General features: G+C 46.7%; 1 protein-coding gene across 8 annotated transcripts; it reads right to left on the bottom strand.

The window, feature by feature from the left end:
- Positions 1-2135: 2135 nt before the first annotated feature.
- Positions 2136-23431, bottom strand: LOC103058572 (uncharacterized). Of its 8 annotated transcripts, none has more exons than XR_015793625.1 (9): positions 22788-23420; positions 19600-19684; positions 19372-19501; positions 15504-15617; positions 12308-12994; positions 7406-8047; positions 5663-5887; positions 3407-4351; positions 2136-3313 (listed from the first exon to the last, which is right to left on the bottom strand). XR_015793625.1 is itself a non-coding variant. In XM_007441484.4 (9 exons), exons 1-8 carry the CDS (start codon positions 22844-22846, stop codon positions 4206-4208), a joined length of 2088 nt encoding a protein of 695 aa, XP_007441546.2. In that variant the 5' UTR covers positions 22847-23419; the 3' UTR covers positions 2136-2337; positions 4185-4205. The 8 variants fall into 8 exon arrangements, 6 of the variants coding, with proteins under 6 accessions (XP_007441546.2, XP_087985642.1, XP_087985641.1 ...); XR_015793624.1 differs by having other exon boundaries at positions 3421-4351; XM_007441484.4 differs by having other exon boundaries at positions 2136-2337; positions 4185-4351; positions 22788-23419.
- Positions 23432-23728: the final 297 nt, after the last annotated feature.

The following is a 23728-nucleotide window of genomic DNA, read 5'->3' as shown; positions in this document are numbered from 1 at the left end:
GACATTGGAAAAAAGCTTTGGCTGTTTGGAAACAAACAGAAGCAGGATCATGATGATAATCTAGTTCTTTATAGCGCAGGAATTGAGATCAGAATGGTAAAAAGGTAGGATTGTTAATCCTTGAAGAAAGAGTTTGCTTTAAGTTTTAACCAAACTTTCAAAATCGATTCCTTACAATCTGAAAAGGCAGCAGTTAGAGGGGCCTGTTTGATCTTTTTTTCCCTTGTTTTAAATGCTGGCTGCTAGATATTTTTGAAATTAGTTTGCACCCCCCCGCCTTCATACAGAGCTGACAACAGAAGCGATCAACACAGAAAAACATTCAGCCTTCATTGCAACTGTCACTCAGTTATATTATTCAGTGTTAGCTTTTTCCAATGGAAAAAAAACATCTATTACACTTTGTCTGCTATTGCAAAGTAACCCAAGCCCCAGTGCTCACATTTCACTCATTCTTGTCTGACATGGTAAATTCAGCAAGGGGAGACCTTTCATTTCTCCAATCACGTCTTTCAAACACATCCCCCACCACCACCTCCACCAGGTGCAGGGAAGCCCTATAACGCAGGGTTCCTCAACCTCAGCAACTTTAAGATGGGTGGACTTCAACTCCCAGAATTCCCCAGCCAGCCATGCTGGCTGGGGAATTCTGGGAGTTGAAGTCCACCCATCTTAAAGTTGCTGAGGTTGAGGAACCTTGCTATAATGGATACTTTGTAGAAAAATAGCCAAAGTGCAGCAGGTAGCAGGTAGAGTGCAGACAGGTAGCCCTGTTTGAATGTCTGGGCTTAGAAGCTAAGCGGGGTAGAGCCTTGTTAGTATTTGGACAGGAGACCACCAGGAGAGCCAGAGCTGTAGGCTGGGAAAGATCCCAGAAAAAGGCAACCACAAACTGTTATCTCACCAAGAAAAATTCAGGATTAGGGTTACTCCCAAGTAACTTTACAGTGTTACTCTGAAACACTGTGAGGAAGTAGTTTAGTGCAGGGTCACTCTCAGTTCTGTCCCCAGTTGGAGCAGAGTTATGAAAGAAATGCTAAGAGAGAATGTCCAAGGGGGTTGACAAGCAGGCGATTTTGACCTTGTGAAATGTGACAGTGAAGCTCCTTGGGGAAGAAGGAAATAAAAGGGGGAGATGTTCAAAAGCAGGGGTGGGGAGGGTGGGCGTGGAGGTAATCCACCCACAGGGTCAGAAGAGGAGGATTTTTGAACCTCACAATCAAGATCTTCACAGTCAAGTGACATTCCGCACTAACAGCTGAATTCTGGATCCCGGTTATGGCAGACAAATGTTATCTACTTGCATCTTTTGCAGAATGTATTCCGTTTTCTTCCTGCTTGCTCCCTGTGGGAAGCAGACAGCTCTCTGGGCCAGGATGTGCATCTTCTGACCACATGTTACCCTGTGTTATCCCCCTCTCTATGGCTTAAGGGCTAGAAACCCATCAAGCCTGTTTTTCAGTGTGTGCAATCCAGGTCTTGACAGATTTGTTTGCTTAAACGGCACTAGCACATCCTTAACCTTAAAATCCTTGCTCTTAATGACACCTTAATAGCTGACTTCTCTTGCAATTTACTCTTTTAAAAAGTTTTAGCTCTGACCACAAATATTAGCGTATCCCTGGGTTATGAAACACACTCCTGAATTAATCAATTAAAAAAAAGAGATCAACATGAACCTCAAAGTATTAATATATTCGTTAAGGACACCTTGTGAATGGGACAAGAAAAGCAGAAATGGGGGATCATATTCTCCACACTCCTCTTCCTCCTATCATATTGTTTTTACATTTGCCAGGGAGAGCGCCTGAATTTTAGGTACATTAATTGCTACCCGATCAAAATTAGGGCACAAAATTATGTTTTGTGTCCTTGCTTATTCTGTGTGTCATATGCTGGGAAATGCAAATTATTACCTCCAGGAATGCAGAGACCTGAACAAAAATTTGGGGTATCTTGATTTTGTTATGCTGAGAAACATCTATCAGAAATGTCGGTATGCTGGTCTTTCTGACAGTAATAAAATATTATTTTATCTGGTTAAAGGCACCCCCCCCCCCTGCCCCCCAGAGTTATAATATTGGATGAGTAAATGGCCATTAATACTGGAGGACAAAGAAAGAACACCGTTGGACTTTTTGAGTTTTTTTCAAGGGAAAATATTGCAAGATGGCTTGGGACTCTAAAGGCCCCCTTTTTTCTTTCTTCTGGATAAAAGGGTTTGGCACTGGGGGCTGTTGCCTTCCAACCGCTGGGCTGCTTCTGCATCGCCATGCTCGCCTTCTCCAAAGATGAAATCAGGAGCTGGGGGACAGGAACGACTGTATGCGAAGCTGTCTGTAGGAAAAGGGAAAAGAAAATAAAGGAAGCCTAGCAGAACGAACGCACGACGTGTGAGAAGCCAGAACAGGCTCCAAGGAGAACTATCCTTGGAGAGTTTGAAAACTCAGTCTTGTGAGTTGCTGGCTGGGTTGAGCTTGCAGAAGACAGACGAAGGGAACGTCTATCATGTACAGTGGTACCTCTACTTACAAACTTAATCTGTTCCGTGACTCTGATCGCAAGTCGAGTTGGTCGCAAGTCGAAGTAAATTTTCCCATAAGGTTCAATGTAATTACCGTTAATCCGTTCCGGCGTCCACGGACCACGCATCAGGGGCAGAAAAACGGCCGCCGACCACGCGGCAGGGCGTAAAAATGGCCGCGGACCACGTGTCGGGCAGAAAAATGGCTGCGGACCACGTGGAACGGGCGGAAAATGGCCGCGGACCACGTGGAACGGGCGGAAAAATGGCCGCGGACCACGTGGCATGGGCGGAAAAATGGCCGCGGACCACATGGAACGGGCGGAAAATAGCCACGGACCACGTGGAACGGGCAGAAAATGGCCGCGGATCCGGTTCGTAAGTCGAGGCGAGTTCGTAAGTAGAGGTAAATTTTTTGGGGCCGGAGCTGGTCGTATCTTGAAAAATTCGTAAGTAGGGGCGTTCGTAAGTAGAGGTACCACTGTACTACAGGGGAACACCTATTCTTGTTTGCAGTCGAGAGCAAGATGTAAACCAACAGGTTGAATTGTTTTGAAAAAGGAGATTCAGGCTGAATAGCAGGAGGCGTTTTCTGTTAAGTGGTGGAAGAATCTGCTTAAAACAGTGGCGGATGACCCCAATCCACAGTGGTTTTCAAACATCACCACCTGTAAGGGATGGTGTGGTAGAGTCCTTCACTGAGAAGAGAGGTTGGCTAGATGATCTCAGTGCTCCTTTCGAATCATACATTCGATGATTCTGTAATGGTTTATAACAGTGTTTCTCAACCTTGGGAACTTGAAGATGTGTGGACTTTGACTCCCAGAATTCCCCAGCCAGCCTTCAAGTCCACACATCTTCAAGTTCCCAAGGTTGAGAAACACTGGTTTATAAACATAATGCAAGGGGTAGAGAATCAGAGACTTTTTTGTCCTCTCTCATGATTGCAAAAAAATATAATTTGTTCTTCACATGTCACAGAATTCATCTCTATCATCCATCCATCCATCCATCCATCCATCCATCCATCCATCCATCCATCCATCCATCATCTGCCTCCATCACCATGTCAATTTTTTTCACTAGCCTCAAAGATGCCCACAGGGGAAGGTCAAAAAAGTCAAGATGGCAGCAGTGACTGTCATTGAAGCCCCATTCCTTTCTATGGGCATAGAAAAGGGGCAGGGCTTCGATTGGGTTGTTGTGGCTGTTCTTGGACCTTGCCCCGGACTAATGTGTAGCCTTCTAGGTGTTTCCATCTTTATTTGCATGAAGGAGCAGACGATCAGATGAGTTCCTGCCGGCAGTTGGAAAGGATCTGGCCCAAATACAGCTTTTAAATACACCTCGCAAATACAGGACCTTGCGGCACAGAAGACAAAGCAGCTTATTAGAACCCACAGCCATGCCTTTCCCCCTTTCCAGCTTGTAGAACCCAACTTCCTTCCCCAGAATCCCTTGGGACTGCCTCTGCAGCCATAAACTGACCTCCTCAACCTGGGTATCCATCCAGCTCCCAGAATTCCCCAGCCAGCTGGGCCGTTCACAAGAATTCTGAGAGCTAAATTCCATCCAGTTGGAAGACCCCCATCTCAGGGAAAGAAGCCATAAAGAATAGCATGGTTTGGGTTTTTAAGTGAAGGGCACCGAGCCTACTAACCAGATTCATTCCGTTCTTTCCTCAAGCGTTCCTGCTTTTAGAAACTACCACGGGCCGTAGGGAAGCTTCTCCGTCAGAGCTGCATGGAAACACGTGACTGGCATCTCTTATCTCAAGGCCACTCGGCGGTGGATTTTCCGCCAGATCTTCCGCTGTCATGTTGTCACCTAGCAAGAAAGAATATTCAGATGTTCAAGTGTCTTGAATGGATGGATCGTCTCATGTAGGGATTAAAAAAAACATCTAAAATCTAATCTAATCTAAATGGACTGGCACTAGGGAGACCTAGGCACTTTGGAGCAGTCCTTCTCTCACAGCTTAAGAGCCAGTATGATGTAGCAATTAAATACAGGGCTAGGAGTGATGAGACCCAGGTTCTAGATCCCCATTGGCCATGGAAGGTCCTTGAGGTTCACAGGGCCAATCTCTCTCTCTCATCTCACAGAGTTGTTGCTGTGGGGGAAAAATATGACTTCTACTGTGTTTACAATGAGTGTCTGCACATACCAAATAAAAAATGTTTTTACAATACTAAATATTGTCAAGAGAGCCAGGGATCAGGCTAGAAACTGGAAGACCATAAGTTCTAGTCCTACCTTGGGCATGAAGCCAGCTAGGTGACCTTGGGCCAGTCCCTCTCTCTCAGCCCTGGGAAGGAGGCAATGGCCAACCACTCCTGAAATCTTGCGAAGAAAACTTCAGGGACTAGTCCAGGCAGTTGCCCTGGCTCAAAGGTGTGCGCACACACACACACACACACACACACACAGTCAAGGTCATTCTGAGCAGTGATTTTGACCTCTAAGGCACTACCTATCATTTGGCTTGGGATCACCTGCAAATTTAATAACTATACCGTACTGTAGGTCATTTATAAAGATCAGGCTGAAGATGGAGCCCTGGAAATCCCATTCAATATTTCCCTCCAGGACCCTGCAGAACCCCTAATGCGCACCCACTGAGGGTGGTGGTTCCGTACCATCGAGCCAAGGTTTTGGCAAACCTGCTTTAAGGATATCATGATAGACATTTTGGGGGTTTTATTCCTGTCAACCTCAGATCAAGCACAAAAGGTCTGGATGAAGAGGAAGACCTTTTCTTCTTTTCTGAAGATAGAGGCCCAGCACCTCTGCCCAGAAAGCTTCTGAGCAGAGCAGGCGGCTTGTGAAAAAAGGTCACCCTGAAAAGGTCTCTCTTCTCTCTCTGAGTTCTCAGGTGGGGTCATCTCAATCGGTATCTTTGGTCTGGTGCAACCCTTCATGTCCTAAAGTGAAGCAGTCCAGATTCCAGACACAATTAGGATCCATCTCTCGGTTGCAGTGTTTCTCAACCTTGGTGACTTTAAGATATGTGGACTTCAACTCCCAGAATTCCCCAGCCAGCCTGGCTGGGGAATTCTGGGAGTTGAAGTCCACATATCTTAAAGTCGCCAAGGTTGAGAAACATTCCTTGGTTGGAAGGATAAAAGAGCAACTCACAAGCGTCACTGGATCCTGTCCCATTGTAAGGGGGAGCAGGGCCTGTGGGTGAATCCTGTCCTTCAGCTTCTCCCTCAGACAGGACCGGAGATGGTTGAACTCGTTCCTTGCCTCCACCATGACTCCCTCGGTTCTCTTTTTCCTCCAAATGCTGGATCCACGGCAGCCACGGCTCTCGTTGGGACCCCACGCGGGAGATTAAATTGGGGGTGGACGTTAAATATTCTGGCGAGGAGGGAAAACAGAGAATGAAAAATACAGCAAGAAGAGAAGCACGTCACCAAAAAAAAAAAATTGCAAGAAAACGGTGCGACGGTAGAACGCTGCTGCTCAGATTTCCAGCGAGTCAGACGGCCAGGCCCTTCCCTGAAATACTCCATTTCTTCCCTCACCTCAGCTTTCCAGTCTCCTTCACCGTTTTACTACTCTGTCCTCACAAAGCACTCACAAATCTTACTCAGGGGCTTGGCAAGGGAGTATTCCTCCATGATTCCACTGCTCATGCCCAGTCATTGGAAAATGAATTTATTATTTGTGCAGGTTTATCCTCACCCATCTGATATCCTCCAGATGTTTTGGACCTATAATGAATCGGCATCTTGGACATCAAAGTTCACACACTGGGCAGGGACCAAAGTGGAGGAAGCTGGTGTAGATGAAAATTAAACCCTTGAATCCTTATAATTTGGTTTCACCTAAGAGTCTTTGGTTAATGCTTTATCAAGATTTTCCCAAGAAGCCAGAACATGGGTAAGACTCATACTGTTGCGCAGAGTGCAGCAATACTCCCAGGAAAGTGCCAAAAATACACACCAGTATGAGAGATTTACAAAATGCAATGCCCATATCTTGTTCTCCAAAGAAATCCAGCCAGAAAGTATAAAATATCTGGTTGTTTATTGATAAAAACGCAAAACTCCATAAAATACAAGTTTCATACAAAATATAGGAAAAAAACACTTCTTCTCATGTATTTAGCATCCAAGACTTAACAACTACACAGGTATAACAAAGTCTCTAGCTAAACAAACTCTCAGAGAAGAGGTACACTACTTGGTTATTAGTTACTACTACATAACCCATAAAACTGACTACATGGTGGCTAAAACTCTACTGAGAGGCTGGGCATATAATCCTCCCGTTTTATTGCCATCCCTTGATTAATACATACTTAATAATTAATTAATTAATTAATAATTAATACATAATTAATAATTAATACATATGCCAATAGGTGGCAGTAAATAGCAGTATACGTGCACAATTACAATAACAATTTTCACATGACTTGCTCAGCCATAACAAATCCATTTTGAAGATAACGAGCGGCACTTCTTCCCATGAGAAAATCCTAACACATATATGGCTTTTTTGAAACTAATGTTCAAGTAAACAGTGGTAAAGTACAAGCACAGAAGGACGTAAGTTTCTTCTCTAGCTCCTAGAGCACTGCTGCCCGATCAGAAGTACAAGCTGGGTGGCTCTGGAGGACCACTAGATCACAGTGAAGAGGCACAGAACAATCTAATGCAGTGTTTCTCAACCTTGGCCACTTGAAGATGTGTGGACTTTAACTCCCAGAATTCCCCAGCCAGGCTGGCTGGGGAATTCTGGGAGTCGAAGTCCACACATCTTCAAGTGGCCAAGGTTGAGAAACACTGTGTTAATGTAACCTTACCATAGAGTTGGTACTCCTAGTTGTGCTTCTTGTCTGGCTACCCCGAAGGTCCAACACCCGCTTACCTGGTTGGCTTTCTTCCTGATGCTCCGGGAAGGAAGAGCTGTCATAAAGGCCGTCCCCGCTGTCGAAGTATCTGTAGGTGCTCTCTCCCAGGTGGACCCTCTGGTGCTTGGTCAGGTACGGCCTCCAGCGGAAGCTCTCCCCGCACTGGAGGCACTTGTACGGCTTCTCCCCGGTGTGGATCCTCAGGTGCTCCGTCAGGGTGGAGCGCCGGTTGAAGCTCCGCCCACACCGGGGGCACTCGTAGGGCTTCTCCCCCGTGTGGATGCGCAGGTGGGCGTTGAGGTGCGTGCTCTGGAAGAACCGCTTCCCGCAGGCCAGGCATTCGAAAGGCTTCTCCCCCGTGTGGGTCCGGTGGTGCTTCACCAACTCGAATTTATACTGGAAGGCTTTCCCGCAGTCGTGGCACACGTGCTTCTTCTCGACCTGAACGATCTTGATCTGACTCACGTCGGTGACGTCGTTCCCGCCGGGGAGAGGCTCTGATTCAGTCTTTATGGGCCTCCTGAGCGGCGGCCCGCCTGAGCCTTGCCTGAGCCCATAGATCTCAGGGCCGGGCTTCACCCCACTGCGTGGTTTGGACAATGCGGAGGCAGCACGCAGGGAATTGGCGTCTGGGGTGCCACTCTCGATGGCGCCACCTGCTGGAGGAGAGCGGAAGAAAACAGCTGATTTAAATGTACAGTGGTACCTCGGGTCACGAACGCTTCAGTTCACGACCAATTCGGGTCACGAACAGCACCGTTCGCAAATGTTGCTTCCGTTCACGAACTCCGCATCGGGTGACGAACAGGATCCACGGCCGTTTTCCCTGCCGTGACACGTGGTCGTGGCTTCCTGTAGGGAGGGGGACTCTCCCTCCAAGCAATAACCGCCTCCCCACCCGCCTTCCTGTCCTCCACGCCAGAAGTCGCCTCAAGCAAGGTTAGCTTTCTCTCTCTTCATACTGTACTTTCTGTCATATTTTTGTGGTTTAAAAAAAAAAATACATATGGTTCAGAACGGATTAACCGTATTTACATTGAACCTTATGGGAAAATTTGATTCGGGTCGCGACCAAAATCGGTTGGCGACCACATTCGTAGGGGTCAGAATGGATTAACCGTATTTACATTGAACCTTATGGGAAAATTTGATTCGGGTCGCGGCCAAAATCGGTTGGCGACCACATTCGTAGGGGTCAGAATGGATTAACCGTATTTACATTGAACCTTATGGGAAAATTTGATTCGGGTCGCGGCCAAAATCGGTTGGCGACCACATTCGTAGGGGTCAGAATGGATTAACCGTATTTACATTGAACCTTATGGGAAAATTTGATTCGGGTCGCGACCAAAATCAGTTGGCGACCACATTCGTAGGGGTCAGAATGGATTAACCGTATTTACATTGAACCTTATGGGAAAATTTGATTCGGGTCGCGACCAAAATCGGTTGGCGACCACATTCGTAGGGGTCAGAATGGATTAACCGTATTTACATTGAACCTTATGGGAAAATTTGATTCGGGTCGCGACCAAAATCGGTTGGCGACCACATTCGTAGGGGTCAGAATGGATTAACCGTATTTACATTGAACCTTATGGGAAAATTTGATTCGGGTCGCGACCAAAATCAGTTGGCGACCACATTCGTAGGGGTCAGAATGGATTAACAGTATTTACATTGAACCTTATGGGAAAATTTGATTCGGGTCGCGACCAAAATCGGTTGGCGACCACATTCGTAGGGGTCAGAATGGATTAACAGTATTTACATTGAACCTTATGGGAAAATTTGATTCGGGTCGCGACTAATTCGAGTCGCGACCAGAGTCGCAGAACGAATTAAGTTCGTGACCTGAGGTACCACTGTATTTGTATCGCAAGGTTTCTATTCCTACCCCAATCGTTTTTTTTCCTTTAACACTTTTATGTATGTATATGTATATGTTATTTATTTTAATTGGATTTCTCTCATTTTTATATTTAATTCCATTTTCTTTCCTTTTCTTTTATATCTCTATTTTATTTATATATTGTATTACTTATTTTTATATAGAGAGAGTGTCCCAATGTTTCTATTCCCACCCCGATTTATTTTTTCCTTTAACACTTTTACACATTTATTTTAATTTGCTTTATTTATTTTTATAGTTTAAAACATATTTACTTTAATTTTGTCCCAAGGTTTCTATTCCTACCCCAATTGTTTTTTTTCCTTTAACACTTTTATGTATGTATATGTATATGTATATTTTATTTATTTTAATTGGATTTCTCTCATTTTTATATTTATTTCCATTTTCTTTCCTTTTCTTTCATATCTCTATTTATTTTATTTATATATTGTATTACTTATTTTTATATATAGAGAGAGAGTGTCCCAAGGTTTCTATTCCCACCCCAATTGTTTTATTGTTTCCTTTAACACTTTTATACATTTATTTTAATTTGCTTTGTTTTATTTATTTTTATAGTTTAAAAAAATATTTACTTTAATTTTGTCCCAAGGTTTCTATTCCCACCCGTTTTGGTTTTTGCCCTTTAACACTTTTGTATATTTATATTTTATTTATTTTTATTTGGGTTTTTTTAAAAAAAAGTGTTTTATTTATTTATTTATTTATTTGTTTATTTGTTTATTTAAATATTTATTTTATTATTGTATCATGGCAGACTGGGGCAGGTAAGCGACAGGAAGAAAACATTCAATACGAAACCCACGTACATAAATAAAAACAAACCAACAAAGGGTGGACAAACCATGCATTTAATCCAGAAAAGCCACTAGCCCTCTTTCCAACATTTTACTAGCCTCCCTGGGTTCAGGCAAGTGAATCACCCATTTCTGACCTAAAAAGGAGGACCAATTTCTGGAAAGATGATATACGCCAGCCAATGGGTCCACCTGGCCTGCTCTGAGTTATTGTGCTTACTATCAGCTGTGGGGTTAAAGGTCTCAACTTGATCCCTTCCAGTAGGGTTTCAAATCCTCAGAGTAGTGTTTCTCAACCTCAGCAACTTTAAGGTGTGTGGACTTCAACTCCCAGAATTCCTGGCTGGGGAATTCTGGGAGTTGAAGTCCACACATCTTAAAGTTGCTGAGGTTGAGAAACACTGCCCTAGAGTTTGGCTCACTGGTTACCTGGTACCTTACCTTACCACATTAAATTAAAGTCTCCTTCAAATCAATATGGAGTCCTGGGGATTTCACAGACCGTTTTCTAGACCACAGTACAGAAGTGCTTTGCCCTTCTCTTCTTCTGGACCATTTTGCGACTTCCCACTCTGGCCCATGCTCTTGAGATGACTCATGGTCTCCCATCCAAGTACTAACCAGGCCTGACTCCGCTTAGCTTGGGAGCCAAGAGATGGTGAGCCAGGCCCTGCCACCCACTGAGGCGTCACCACCTTGACCCCCTTGGTCATCCACAGGAAGATGTGGGGGACCAGCTCGTAAAGTGGGAGGCACCCCACGGCTCCCCTGCTTCCATGTTTGGAAGAGCTGCTCTAGAGAGCTCCGCACATCAGCTCTCTGAAATCGAAGAGGAGATGGGCCTTCCCCAGAGGATTATCTATTTTCAATGGAGACCAGGATCCTGCAACCAGGATCACTGCCCACAAAAGAGATCAAGGCGCACTTTAATCAAGAGGCTTTCCAAATCAAGCTGGGGGGAAAAGAAACCACATTTTGGTCCTTCCTACTCTCTGCCTTTTTTCTTTTTCTTGCTTTGCAAATGTCCCCCAACTCCTGTTAATCGCCACAGATGGAGTTTATTTTATTTATTTAGTGATCATATTTACAAGGCCACCCAACTCACATAAAGGTGACCCTGGGCAGCGTATGACAATTATCGTTGTTTCTAAGTTGTTTCTAAGAGCTGAAATTTCTTCTGCCGTCGGATCTTGGCTTACGAGGGTTTCATTCCCTAAAAAATCACATCTCTGGGATGCACGATCGGTGATCATGATAATCTCACTGATACTGATCACGTTAATAGCCCTTTGCCTTGGTTTCTGGATGCAGTGCCAGTAGGCCGGGGCATCTGCGGGGGGGGGGGTCAAACAAGTCAAGATGGCGGCTGTGAGTGCAACTGATCCCCCCGAATATTTTTAATGTGCGTCACAACACATGTAAAAAAGGGGTAAGGCTTGAATCACAGTGTCACGACCACCATCTTGACTTTTTTTACCTCCCCCAGGGACACTCCTGCAAATATAGAAATATATTGGATTTTAGATGCCGGGCCAATATAGAAACTCTAACTAAGAAGAGGCATCCTCTTTCTTTCAGAGAGCAAAGGAACACCAAGAAGGTGCCAGTGTGATTTGCGATCCAGGCCATGCCCATCTTAGAAGAGGATCCTTTCCCTTTTGGAGAAGATACGCTCCAACTCGTTCTTCTCGTAATACAGGAGAGAAGGAAGGATGCAAAACATACCCTTCTCCCCTTGCAATCTGACTTTGCATAACAACTAGTGATCCTAAATTCTGCAGGTAGCTTTCACAGCCCAGGTTCAGAAGGAGGAACGGTAAAATAAATACAGGTACTCCTCACTTAACAACCACAATTAGGACTGGCAACTCCATTGCGAAGCGACATGGTTGTTAAGAGAGATATTGTGTGATCGTGACTTGCAACTTCCTGCCAGCTTCCCCACTGACTCTGCTTGTCGGAAGCTGCTGTGCAGTATGGAAATGGTGACCATGTGACCATGGGACACTGCAACGGCCATAAACGCCCACCAGTTGTGAAGTGCCCAAATCTTGATCACATGACCATGGGATGCTGTGATGGTTGTAAGCATGAGGACTGGTTGTAAAGTTACTTTTTCAGTTCTGCAGCAACTTTGAATGGACACTAAACAGGGCAGTCATTAAACAAGGTCTACCTGTAAAAGCAGAGAATAAAATTAGACTTGCCTGGGAGTCTTCCCTGCGGCTCAGGACAGGATGAGTCTTCAAAGATGGCTTCCCTGTTGTTGAGGCCTCTGTAGGCAGCATTGCCCAGGTGGACCCTCTGGTGCTTGGTCAGGTACGGCCTCCAGCGGAAGCTCTCCCCGCACTGGAGGCACTTGTACGGCTTCTCCCCGGTGTGGATCCTCAGGTGCTCCGTCAGGGTGGAGCGCCGGTTGAAGCTCCGCCCGCACCGGGGGCACTCGTAGGGCTTCTCGCCCGTGTGGATCCGCCGGTGGGCACTTAGGTGGGAGCTCTGGATGAAGCGCTTGCCGCAGGCCAGGCACTCGTAGGGCTTCTCGCCCGTGTGGGTCCGCCAGTGCAGCAAGAATTCCGACTTGCAGTGAAACCACCGGTCGCATTCCGGGCACATGAGCTTCTTCCGCCCGACGTGGAACATGCTGTGCTTGGAATTGGCCACCCTCATGTGCCTGGAGGGCTCCCGCCAGACATGCCCCGCCTGCAGCTCCCACTGCCTCTGCAGGCCGCACCGGCCCTCCGACACCAAGGAAGTGTTCTCCGGGGGCGCCCCCAGCAAAGTCCACTGAGGATCCGCTGGATCCAAAACTTCAGGTTCCGCAATCTCTTCCTTGATCTCCCTCACAATCACCTCACTTGCTGGGATAGTGGGGGAAGTCAAAGCAAAGTTATTTCCTGAAATAGAGAAGGGGGAGGATGTAAGAGGTAGAGGAAAAGAGTCCCTCTATGATTCCCAACTCATTTCTAATTTCCCAACTAAATTAATTAGTTTTAATTAGGCTCAATAGTGTGCGGTTTTAGGGTACCATTGTCAGGTTCAGCCCAAGAGTCACACAAGAGAGTCCAGAAATCAGCTCAGCTTCTTTATTAGCTTGCACCTACTAGACAGAATCTCGCCAGACTAACTCTAATTCCCCAACGAGAGCAACTATAACCATCAAGCCCTTAGGGAGGGGCCAGTCTCTTCCTCCTGACTTTCACGCAGTCCAGCCGGGGGCTGAGGAGATGCTTGGAGTGCCACTCCCCTGCCCTGTAACCTTGAAGCTCCATTCCAGAACCCTCCCTGCTTGTGCCTTCCATCACACCATCCCTGAATTGCAACAGAGAGAGGCCCATTAGAATTTCCCACCCTTGAGGAGGTTACCCATTGCAACTCTGAATGGGTTGCTGTTCTTGTTTTTCTTCTTTCTCTGCAGATAGTTGAAATTACACTTGTAATTCTGCTGCAACGGAACGGAAAGACATACTATTCAGTCACTTTCTGAACAGAGCTTCAACATGCTTATCAGAAAAGACTGCCTGTAGTATCTCTGAATGAATCAGTGTTCTTTTGGAAGATCATTCCTTTGAAATCTCAGTTAGCTTGTCCCAACCTGTTCATCTAAAATTCCTTAGATGAAAATCCACAATCAGTGGCTTCATTGCTTGGGGAAGCCGGAACTGTAAGCCAACAACAGTTGGAGTAATAACTGAGTGATTCAGTATATGTCTTGTGTAGTGAATTCTCTATAGCAGTATTTCTCAACCTTGGCAACTTGAAGAGGTGTGGACTTCAACTCCCAGAATTCCCAGCAAGACTTGCTGGCTGGGGAATTCTGGGTGTTGAAGTCCACACCTCTTCAAGTTGCCAAGGTTGAGAAACACTGCTCAATAGCTTGATAGAAAAGCATCAGGTTGGCATGCAGATGATCCAAATCTTTGGCATCTCCAGATAAGGATGGGAAAAGTCTCTGGAACCCAGAAGACCTTGGAATAGACAAGAGTGAATAGGAGGAACCCTAGATTTAATTCTCCATGTGGGGCCTCGCATTGGGTAAGGTTCCAGATATAGGCTTTTCCAAAGTTGGCAGAATGACACCCTCTCTCTCACGGCCTTAAATTCAGCAAGTTTTCACTGCCAACCCTCAGAGGTTTGGAGGGCGCTGCTCTAACCACTCTGCCACCCTAAGAAGCTAAGAATAGCCTGCTGGATCTGGCAAGACACGTTTGGTCAAGGCTTTGGTTTCTTCCTGGGGCCAGCCAGAGGCGTCCCCTGTCCTGCACCTGTTCCTCTGAAAGAGAATTCCACCAAGATTATGTTAAGTTATTAGGGATAAGTTATTAGGGATATGCAATATTTGAATACATTCTGAGTGTCCTTATTCCTCTCTTGTTCCTTAACCAAATTACCTAGCCAGACATTTTGTTATCTGGCTAGGTAACATCATCAAGGAAGACACCATACTCCTCCAAGACTGGCAAGCAAACTACAATATCTGCTCCCCCCTATACTGATGATGTTACCCAGCCTGGTAATAAAACGTCAGCAGAAAAACAACTAAGTTCAGAGGACTCCAAGAACCCAACCGTTCAACCCTGAGCTACAGATGTTGTCTACTACCCCTGTCTAATAAATATTATTAAAAGGCTTAAGCTTTCATGAGCCACAGCTCACCTTATTAGACGCACAGAGAGGCTTCACTGAGGTAGCTCACGAGAGCGTAGGCCTTTTAATAACTGGTGCCAGATTCCTGCTTTTTGGCTAGCACAGACCAACATGGCTCTCCTCCTGCAAAGTCCACTCTGTACTGAGTAGATCTATGGATTTCTCTGGCCCCATCCACCAAGTTCAACTAGAAATAGGAAGCCGGAACCAGAGGTGTCTGCAGGGAGGGCGGGGAGGGGGATAAAAAAAGTCAAGATGGTAGCTGTGGGTGCATGACTGAAGTCCCACTGCTTTTTAACGTGTGCTGTGCAGATAAAAAAGGGACAGTACTTTGATCATACAACCCTGGCTGCCATCTTGATTTTTTTCACACATACACACTGTTGTGGACACCCCTACAGTGAACAAATGATGAAGGAGGAGAGAGAAACTATACAGTATTCTGGTCTGTTCCTTAAGCCAACCTCCTTTTATGCTGATGTAGGTTTTCAAAGGCAGACCAGTCAGGAACCGGTCCTCTTGGAACTTCTTCAAAATGGACCAATTGGAGGTCTACCTAGATAAGGAACCTATCAGAAACCAGTTTTCTTGGACTTCCGTGACATGGACCAATCAGAGATCAGTTGGCCAGCTTCAAATACAAGCAGCTCGCTCTGCTGAAGATACCAACCACAGCTGCTGGTGAAACATCAGGACAACAGAAGACTAGACCATGACCGTTCAGCCTGAAAACTCATTACCGATTCGCCCTTCTCTCACCTTCATAAAGGTTGAGGGGGATTTTTTTCTCCTCTGAAGCTGTTTGGGCAGGGATCCATGGCTCTTCTCCCCGTTCCAGACGAGAGATCAACTCAGGTTTTGGGATTGGAACAGCTGCATTGTGCACACACACAAACATACACAAAAGAAGGAGAAAATGATGAAGTCAGTTAAATGCATGGCAGCCTGTAAGCCACTGACTCAGAAAGCAGCGAATGTCCCAGAGCATGAGAATTAGAAGAGACAATAAAATAATGCAAAATAAATTGTTCCTTGGGCAGGGGCTACCAGCACAGTAAATGCTTGCCAGTTTTGAGGCAACTGTGGACAACCCACAAATTAAAGTGAATTTTGGATTTTCAAAAATGGTGGAAATCTTAAGGAGCACCAAGCCAGAGATGATGAGGAGTATCATATAAAAACAAAACAAGGCAGAAAATGTACCCAATACTCCTGCCTCCTATTTTCCTCACAACAACCCTGTGAGGTGGGTTGGGCTGAGATAGAGGGACTGTCCCAAAGTCACCAGGCCAGCTTTCATGCCTAAGGGAGGCCTCGAACTCACCGTCTCCTGCTTTCTGGGCCAGCACCTTCACCACTACACCAAACTGGCTCTCAGAGATGTTCTAAGATTTCAGATGTACAAATGTCCCAACAAGATGGAGTTACCATATGATTGTAAACAGCAGAATCTCTGCTGACATCAATCGTGGTGGTTGTGTTTGATGGAGTTGTGCTTCCCCTGAAAGAGCTGGTCTGTGACTTGGGGGTCTTGCTTGAATTACAGGTGGAAAGAGGGACCAGAAGTCTCTTGGCTTGGTTTCAGCTGGTGCCCCGGATCCAGCCTGACCTGCAGTGGGAGATCCTTGTGACACTGACTCACGCCCTGATCTCTGCATGACTGGACTCCTGCAATGTGCTGTACGTGGGGCTGCCCTTGAAGAACAACAATTGAAGGATCTGAATGTGTTTAGCCTACATAAAACATGCCTGCATCTTCAAACATCTGAAGGGCTGTTCATCCAGAAGAGATAGTGGGCTTATTTGCTCTTGCTTTAGAACCACAGCCAATAGGTTAAAACTGCAAAGAAGGCTATCTATCAGGAGGAACTTTCTGACTGTATGAGTTTTCAGCCAGTGGAACAGGCTGCTGCATGAAATGGTGAATCCTCCATCATGGATGTCTTCAAACCAAAGCTGGAGGGTCAGCTGTCAGAGACCTATAGTGCACCTGCCCTGAGCAGGGGGTTGAGCTAGTCCATTATGGTGGTGATGGGCGCTCAACTGGAAGACTTAACGGGCCAGGTTGGCCAGATCACCATGGAGAAAATCTGTCTATGGAGAAAGTGTATTTATGTGGTTGATAATGAGGCAACACTGATTCAATGGCACATAATCAATCAATGCAAAAGAAAGGGACTGGAGCATAACTATATTAATGTTCTTTAATTTTAATTAATTGTAAAAGTAATTTAATGATTGTCCTGGGCCCAGCCGCTATTCAGAGAGCAGTCCCTGGCATGTCTCCCAAAGGGCAAATGTGATCTTTGGCCCCGAAGAAACACAACTTCAGCTTTAAAGAGTCAACTCAGTAAGACAGAACAGACAGGACAGGATGAAGCACGAAGGGAGACGGGACAGGACAGGACAGGATAGACAGAACAAACAGAAGAATTACTACAAAACAAAACAGGTTGGGCAATTCCAGGCTTAACGGCGACCCTAAGCATAACTGTGTTTGTAGAGGCAACAATATTACACTAAATTTCCGGCAGTGCTCTAAAAATTAATTGTGGGAAATTACAATGGTAGCTAGACTCAGCTTCCTGGTGCTGTTCGTAGTTCAGGTCAGTAAATTAAAGGGTATACATCAGTTCTCCATGGTTGTGGGAGCCACTGAAGCATGTTGGAGGACCACAGGTACCCACAAGATCAAAACAGAGCTACATCTCAGGGATTTAAATGTTCTTGAAGGATCACTGGAATGCTTCCTTTTGCCAAATCAGATCACATCATTCGGGTTCCCCAACTTGGGCATTCCAAAGTTGTCATCTCAACTCATCTTGTCGGAAAGCCAAGGTTTTAGCCTTGAGTCTTTCACCGTTATACTAGGGGATGTTGGGAATTTGAACCCAGGACCTTCTGAATGCAGAAAGGAATGGGATGACATCTCACAAGGCTCTGAGAAGGAAAGCCTGTAATCTTTTAAAATAATGGGATGAGGACCAGGGGCATTTTCACAGAGGAGGGTCAATACAAGTCAAGATGCCATCCATGACTGTACAACTGAAGACCCTATCCCTTTTTTATGTGTGTCATGACATATGTAAAAGAGAGACAAGACTTTGATCGCTCATCTGTAGCTGTACTCTTCTTGACTTTTTGGACCATGCATGCCCCTGACATTGTTGTACATGCTGTACATTGTTGTACAACATGCTGATGCTTACACTAACTCAATTTCAGCAAGTAAAACCAAGTTGCTAGAGCCATACATCTAATTCTTCCCCAGGGCAGGAAGTTAAGGAAAAGATTGAACCTGATGAAATACAATTTATGTCAGGAATAGAGTGATCCTAGTCTAGTTGGAGATTTTTGATTCCTTGTGGTTTACGAGTTCCAGAGTCTGATTTAGTCCATGCTTCCTCAGTGCGGTATTTTCTGGATGCGCTGAACTTTTAATGTAATAATCCAGGGAATTTCACACGTTTTCAGACTGTGGAACTTGTTAATTAAAAAATAAATAAATCCCAGAACCTTTGATCAAAAGGCATCCACAAGTTTGGGGAAACTTCAAAATAACGCAACACAGCTCGGAGTTGGCAACCTGAAGATATCTAGGAGGGCTTCCAGATCCGTCCTTAAATTCTTAGAATGAGATGTTTTTAACACGAGGGCAAATGTGACACCCCAAATCCGTGGAACCCCATAAATCAGAGAGAGAGAAAGGGATTTTTCATGGCTATAATAAACTCATGGGGCGACCCGTTTTTTTCAAGATTTTGCCATTCTTCCACGGGATTGCATGAAATGGAATCTGTTGGAGGTTGGTTTCAAACGGAGCTGCCCAGATGAAGCTGACTGGCTGGCCGGCTGACTGCATCACGTCACCTCATTTTGCTGCAGCTCCCATTTGCTGCAAACTCTGTGCTTATTAGGATTTGATAATGCTAGAACTGCCCTTAAACAACGTATCTGGGATACAGATTTACCAACAAATTTAAGTAAGGTGCTGCACCCCAATATTTGTCAGTTTCTACCACAAGGGTTCATTCCAGCTTATTTAACATCTATTACAATTCTGAAATTTTGTAAAGCTTTCACCCTAGCTAGAATGGACGCATTGCCCTCAGCAGTCCTTTTTGGACTTTTTAAGGGCATTCCTATGCACCTTCGATTATGTCCATGGGGAGGTGGCTCAATAGAAACACTAAGCCATATGCTATTATATTGCTCCCTATATAAGGATTCGAGACATATATTTATATGTCCTATATATATATACCCGATATTGAAGAGATTTCCTGGCAGGGAGTGTGACTCCCATCTAATGTTACTCCTTTCGGACAAAGACCCGGAAATATCCTCCCAAGTTGCCTGGTTTTGTGCCACCCTCTGTACCATACACTCCACCATTATTTAGAGTTAAAATTCCACAACACAGTATCTTACTTTGATATATTTTAGCACTGTTATTTTAATTACTAGATTAAATCATATTAATTGCTTTGTTTTACGGATATATATAAATGTAAGATGGTTGTTATTGTATACTTTGATTGTATCTGGCCTTAGGGCTGTAATAAACGTGCGTGTGCGCTCCCGTTTGCAGTTCAACGTGGGCGAGCAAGGGATGGGGGATTCTTACCCAGGGAAGCCACATTCTCGTAGTTCTCTTGCATGACATCCCAGTACAGGTCTCTCTGCTCTGCGTCCAGCAGGGTCCACTCTTCCTCCGTGAAGTACACGGCCACCTCTTCAAACGAGAACGGCGGTGCCTGCGAGGAGGGCAGAAAAAAATTGGGGTGACTGCTCCCCTCCCTCCCTCCCCTTGCAGGCTTTATTTGATTCCAGTTCCCCCAACACCGTCTGCTACCTGAAAGGGTTCTGCCGACACCATCTCGGTTCCCCCAGGAGGAGGGAATGCTCCGAAGAGAAAAACACACATCATTTTGCCAAATCTGTCAGGGAGAAAAGGGGAGGTCAGAAGGGGTAGCCTTGGTTGAGGGGGGCTTGCTAGCCTTTTCAGAAGCAGCTGCTCGCTTCCCCGGCTACGCACGCACAAAGACGCAAAGGGAATCCGATTCAGACAACGTGCGGCCCAACACCCTTTATGCTCCTGTTGCAATAGCGGGGAGGAAAAATGTCTACCAGGGTTAATGTTCGCTCATGGAGAAGCTGGTGGGAAAACTAGGAAATCTGTGAAAGCAGCCATGACAAACTCTGTTCTTGTCAACTCCTTCAAATTAGGACGGGGCACTGGGAGGAAGGACACGTGGAGTCTGATCAGGGTAGGGAAATGGTAGCCTTCTAGATCAGTGTTTTTCAACCTCAGCAACTTTAAGATGTGTGGACTTCAACTCCCAGAATTCCCCAGCCAGCCATGCTGGCTGGGGAATTCTGGGAGTTGAAGTCCAAACATCTTAAAGTTAACTCCACACATCTTAAAGTTACTGACTGGCTGGGGAATTCTGGGAATCCTGGCTGGGGAATTCTGGGAGTTGAAGTCCACACATCTTAAAGTTAAGTCCACACATCTTAAAGTTACTGAGGTTGAGACCTAGATCCATGACTAGTACTTCCAGTGGTGTGTTTCCTGACCTAGCCTACCTTGAAGGGCTGACAGACACAATTTACAGCTTGAAGCTAACCCCCCCACCAGCTGGCCTGAGACTTCCCCTGGCCAGTTTAATGGATACCCCCTGCATTCGTACCATGGGCTCAACTTGGTTTCAACCTGGATGACGTTTCTCTGGGTCTGCCTTAGGAGGCTGTGTGAACCTGCCCTGTTCGGTTTGCTTAATGCCCTGTGCAAATCCAGAAAAATGACTTTACGCAATTCTGGAGTTGCGCCGTTGCTGACTTACAGTCTATGTTTCTTTTTTCCTCCCAGCTGTCCAAGATGGAAATACAGCAAGGCAAACTCTTCCAAACATAGAGGTGGCTTTTTTAAAAAAAGAAATCCTTCTAATTCAACTACGGATTATGGGCTGAATATCTGGGATAGAGAAGGGCGGTGCAGGGATGGGAGAGAGTCGAAGTATAATATGGGACCTACAATAAAAAAAATTTGCAGCGTATACGGGTTCCTTCATTACACACACATATCTTTATTCATTACATTTACATTCTGCCTTTATTCTGCACAGTGCCGGGTGTCATGCGTAATGCTCCCTCCTATTCTCCCCATCACAACAACCCTGTGAGGTGGGTTGGGCTGAGAAAGAGCGACAGGCCCCAAATCAGCCAGTCTTCCTGCCTAAGGGAGGACCAGAAACCACATTTCCCCCCATTCCTAGCCCAGCCCCTTAACCATCACACCAAACTCATTCCCACCCTCCTCCCTTATGAATAACCCGTATTTCTGGCTGTTTTAGGGGTTTTCCCACCCTCTGAGCATCCGCCCTGAAACCCGCAGCATCCTTCTTCAAAGCTTGCTTTTCCTGGGACCGCCCAAACTTGCCTGGCTTCTTCCACCTACACCCCCCACCGCCCCAATTTCACCCAGAGTGAACAGGAGGGCAGAGCGGCGCCCACGTCCTCCCTCCCCCCCTCCCTCCCTCCCTCGGTCTCTCTTCTGCCCAGCCCGATTCCTCCCACCCCCTGAAGCAGCTTCCCCAGTCTCCCGCCCTCCAGATGCGCTGGACTTCCACGCCAGCAACGGGCAGGCTGACGGGGACGATGGGGCTTGTAGTTCCCCGCGCACAGAACGCTCCCCGTTGGGGGAAGGACGCTTTAACCACCGAACCTGCTTTTTTTAAATCCAACCTTTTCTTGGAGGGACCCGTGGAAAGCGGAGCGGCATGCCACAGAAGCAACCGCAATCATCATCATCATCACCATCCGTGCAAGGTCCCAGCAAGGCCGCCTGTTACCTGCTGCAACTCGGACGCCTCTTTTCTGCTTCCCTAAATGTTGCAGCACCCCTTGGCTGGGGGGAGGGAGAAATGGAGGGCGGGGGGTGCAGCCGAACCCCCCACCCCGCCGCCAAGCCGGCGCTGCTCAGCGCCCCCGCTCAGACCGGGTGCCAAGGCCGCCCCCGAAGGCGCGGACGCCGGAGCTCCATAGACGCCGCCGGCCGGATCTTGCAGCCTCGGCTGGAGGAAGGCCGGCCCCTCCGAGGTCGCCGAGCGGGGAGCGCGGGAGAAGGAAGAGAGGGAGAAAAGAGCAGCCTTCTTTCGGGAGGCCTCGGCGAGGCGAGGCACCGGAGCCATCTGCTGGCCGCACCGCCCTGCCGAGCGGGAGAAGCAGCCGCGCGCGCCCCAGCTGGGGTGGGGTGGGGACCCCAACGCCCACCATCCCCAGCCAGCAGGCTGGTTGGGGATGGCGGGAGTTGCAGTCCCAGCCAGCAGAGGGTGGGAGTGGGAGTTGCAGGCTGGTTGGGGATGATGGGAGTTGCAGAGCTGTCTGATCTGGAGGGTGCTAGCTGAGTCCTGGGCAGGCAGCTTACGCTCTTCAACCTAGCGCCCTTCCCTTCAAGGTGGCAGGCCAAGGTTGAGAAACACTGGGCTAGACTGATCATTTCTGGCTGGTTTTTGGACTGTCATCCAAAAACCATAATCAATTCCCAGGATGTGGTCGGGGATAATGGGACCTGTAGTCCAACAACTGATAAAGCCAAGGGCTGGTTGGGACCTCCAAACTAAAACTCCATGAAGGTCTTAGGACAGTCACTCTACGCTCACACTTTTAAAAATGACAACAGCTGAGCCCAATCTTTTATATTTGTGGATCAGCACTTGAGTATATGTTATGCTTGCTTGTTTTTTGAGAGGCCCAGGGTAGAAGCAAGGTTTGGCCCACCGTCCAAGCATTTGTACGGTTTTTCATGTCCAGGCCCCCCCGTGCATGATCAAAAGGCCCTTCCGACAGAAGCTTTTCCCACAATCCAAACATTTGTAGGGTTTCCCTCCTGAGTGGATCCTCTTGTGCCTCTGGCTGAAGCTTTTCTCGCAAGCCCCACATTTATGGCGCTTCTCCCCATGTGGATTTGCTTCTGAGGGGTCAGATTGCCCTTATGAGTGAAGCTCTTCCCACATTCTCAGCACTGATGTGGCTTCTCACCTGTGTGGATCCACTTGTGAAGCACCAGCTGGGCGCTGTTGTTGCCGCAGTAGGTACATTCATGCATTTTTCTTGCATCTTCTGGATCTTGGGGAGGTGAATGTTTCGAGAGGTGGTTCTTCCATAGTTGGTGCTGGTCTGTTTCCCCACGTAGTTCGAAAGTCCTTCCTCTAAGATGCTTACACTGAAGACTTCACTGCACTTATTCCACAGATAAAGCTTGCTTTGAAATCCTTTAACTAACACAAGCCACAGTTGTTTTACTGAGATCACAGGAAGTTCACAAGAGAAGACAAAAAGGTTGCAAGCACATCAGCATTTGATTAAGTTGGTCGCACATGCCGCTGTCTTCTCAGGAGAACACAGAAGTTCGCAACCCTTCCCGTGTATCTTATTTGGAGTGGCTGGTTAGCAAATAAACATCTGGTTTTTTTGTTTATAAATTCACTCTTGAATCAGGCATGAGGAATCACACAAAGAGCGCTCCACGCAGATTCGCTTTTCTCCCAAGACTTTGCTGATGCCTCTGAGCGACCTTCTCAATGGCTTTTAGCAAATTCTCAATGGAAAGCTACTCGGGGTGCGCTCTCCTCTGGCTTCAGCTATGTCTGCTCCTATCTGCTGATTTGGGGCCCATGCCTAAAATCTAATCCAGTGTTTCTCAACCTTGGCCTCTTTAAGACGGGTGGACTTCGACTCCCAGAATTGCTGGCGTGCTGGCTGGGGAATTCTGGGAGTTGAAGTCCACCCGTCGTAAAGTGGCCAAGTTTGAGAAACACCGTAAATACCTCGCAGAATTTGTGAACCGCGAGGAGCGTGAGCGCCGCGTCCGCCTCTCCCACCTGCCCGTGGGAATGCACGGCCCGGCAATGCTCACCCCTGCCGGCCCGCACAGCCTCCAGAGCGACAGCCCTGGAAGGCCGGCCGCCGGATAAACAGGA

Source organism: Python bivittatus, unplaced genomic scaffold (genome assembly GCF_059951505.1).
Source record: "Python bivittatus isolate LINGU-HERP-01145 unplaced genomic scaffold, Pbiv_v1 ctg000810_np1212, whole genome shotgun sequence".
Taxonomy (NCBI): Eukaryota; Metazoa; Chordata; class Lepidosauria; order Squamata; family Pythonidae; genus Python; species Python bivittatus.
Note: the sequence above shows the minus strand (reverse complement) of the source record. Positions and strands in the feature narration are given on the sequence as shown.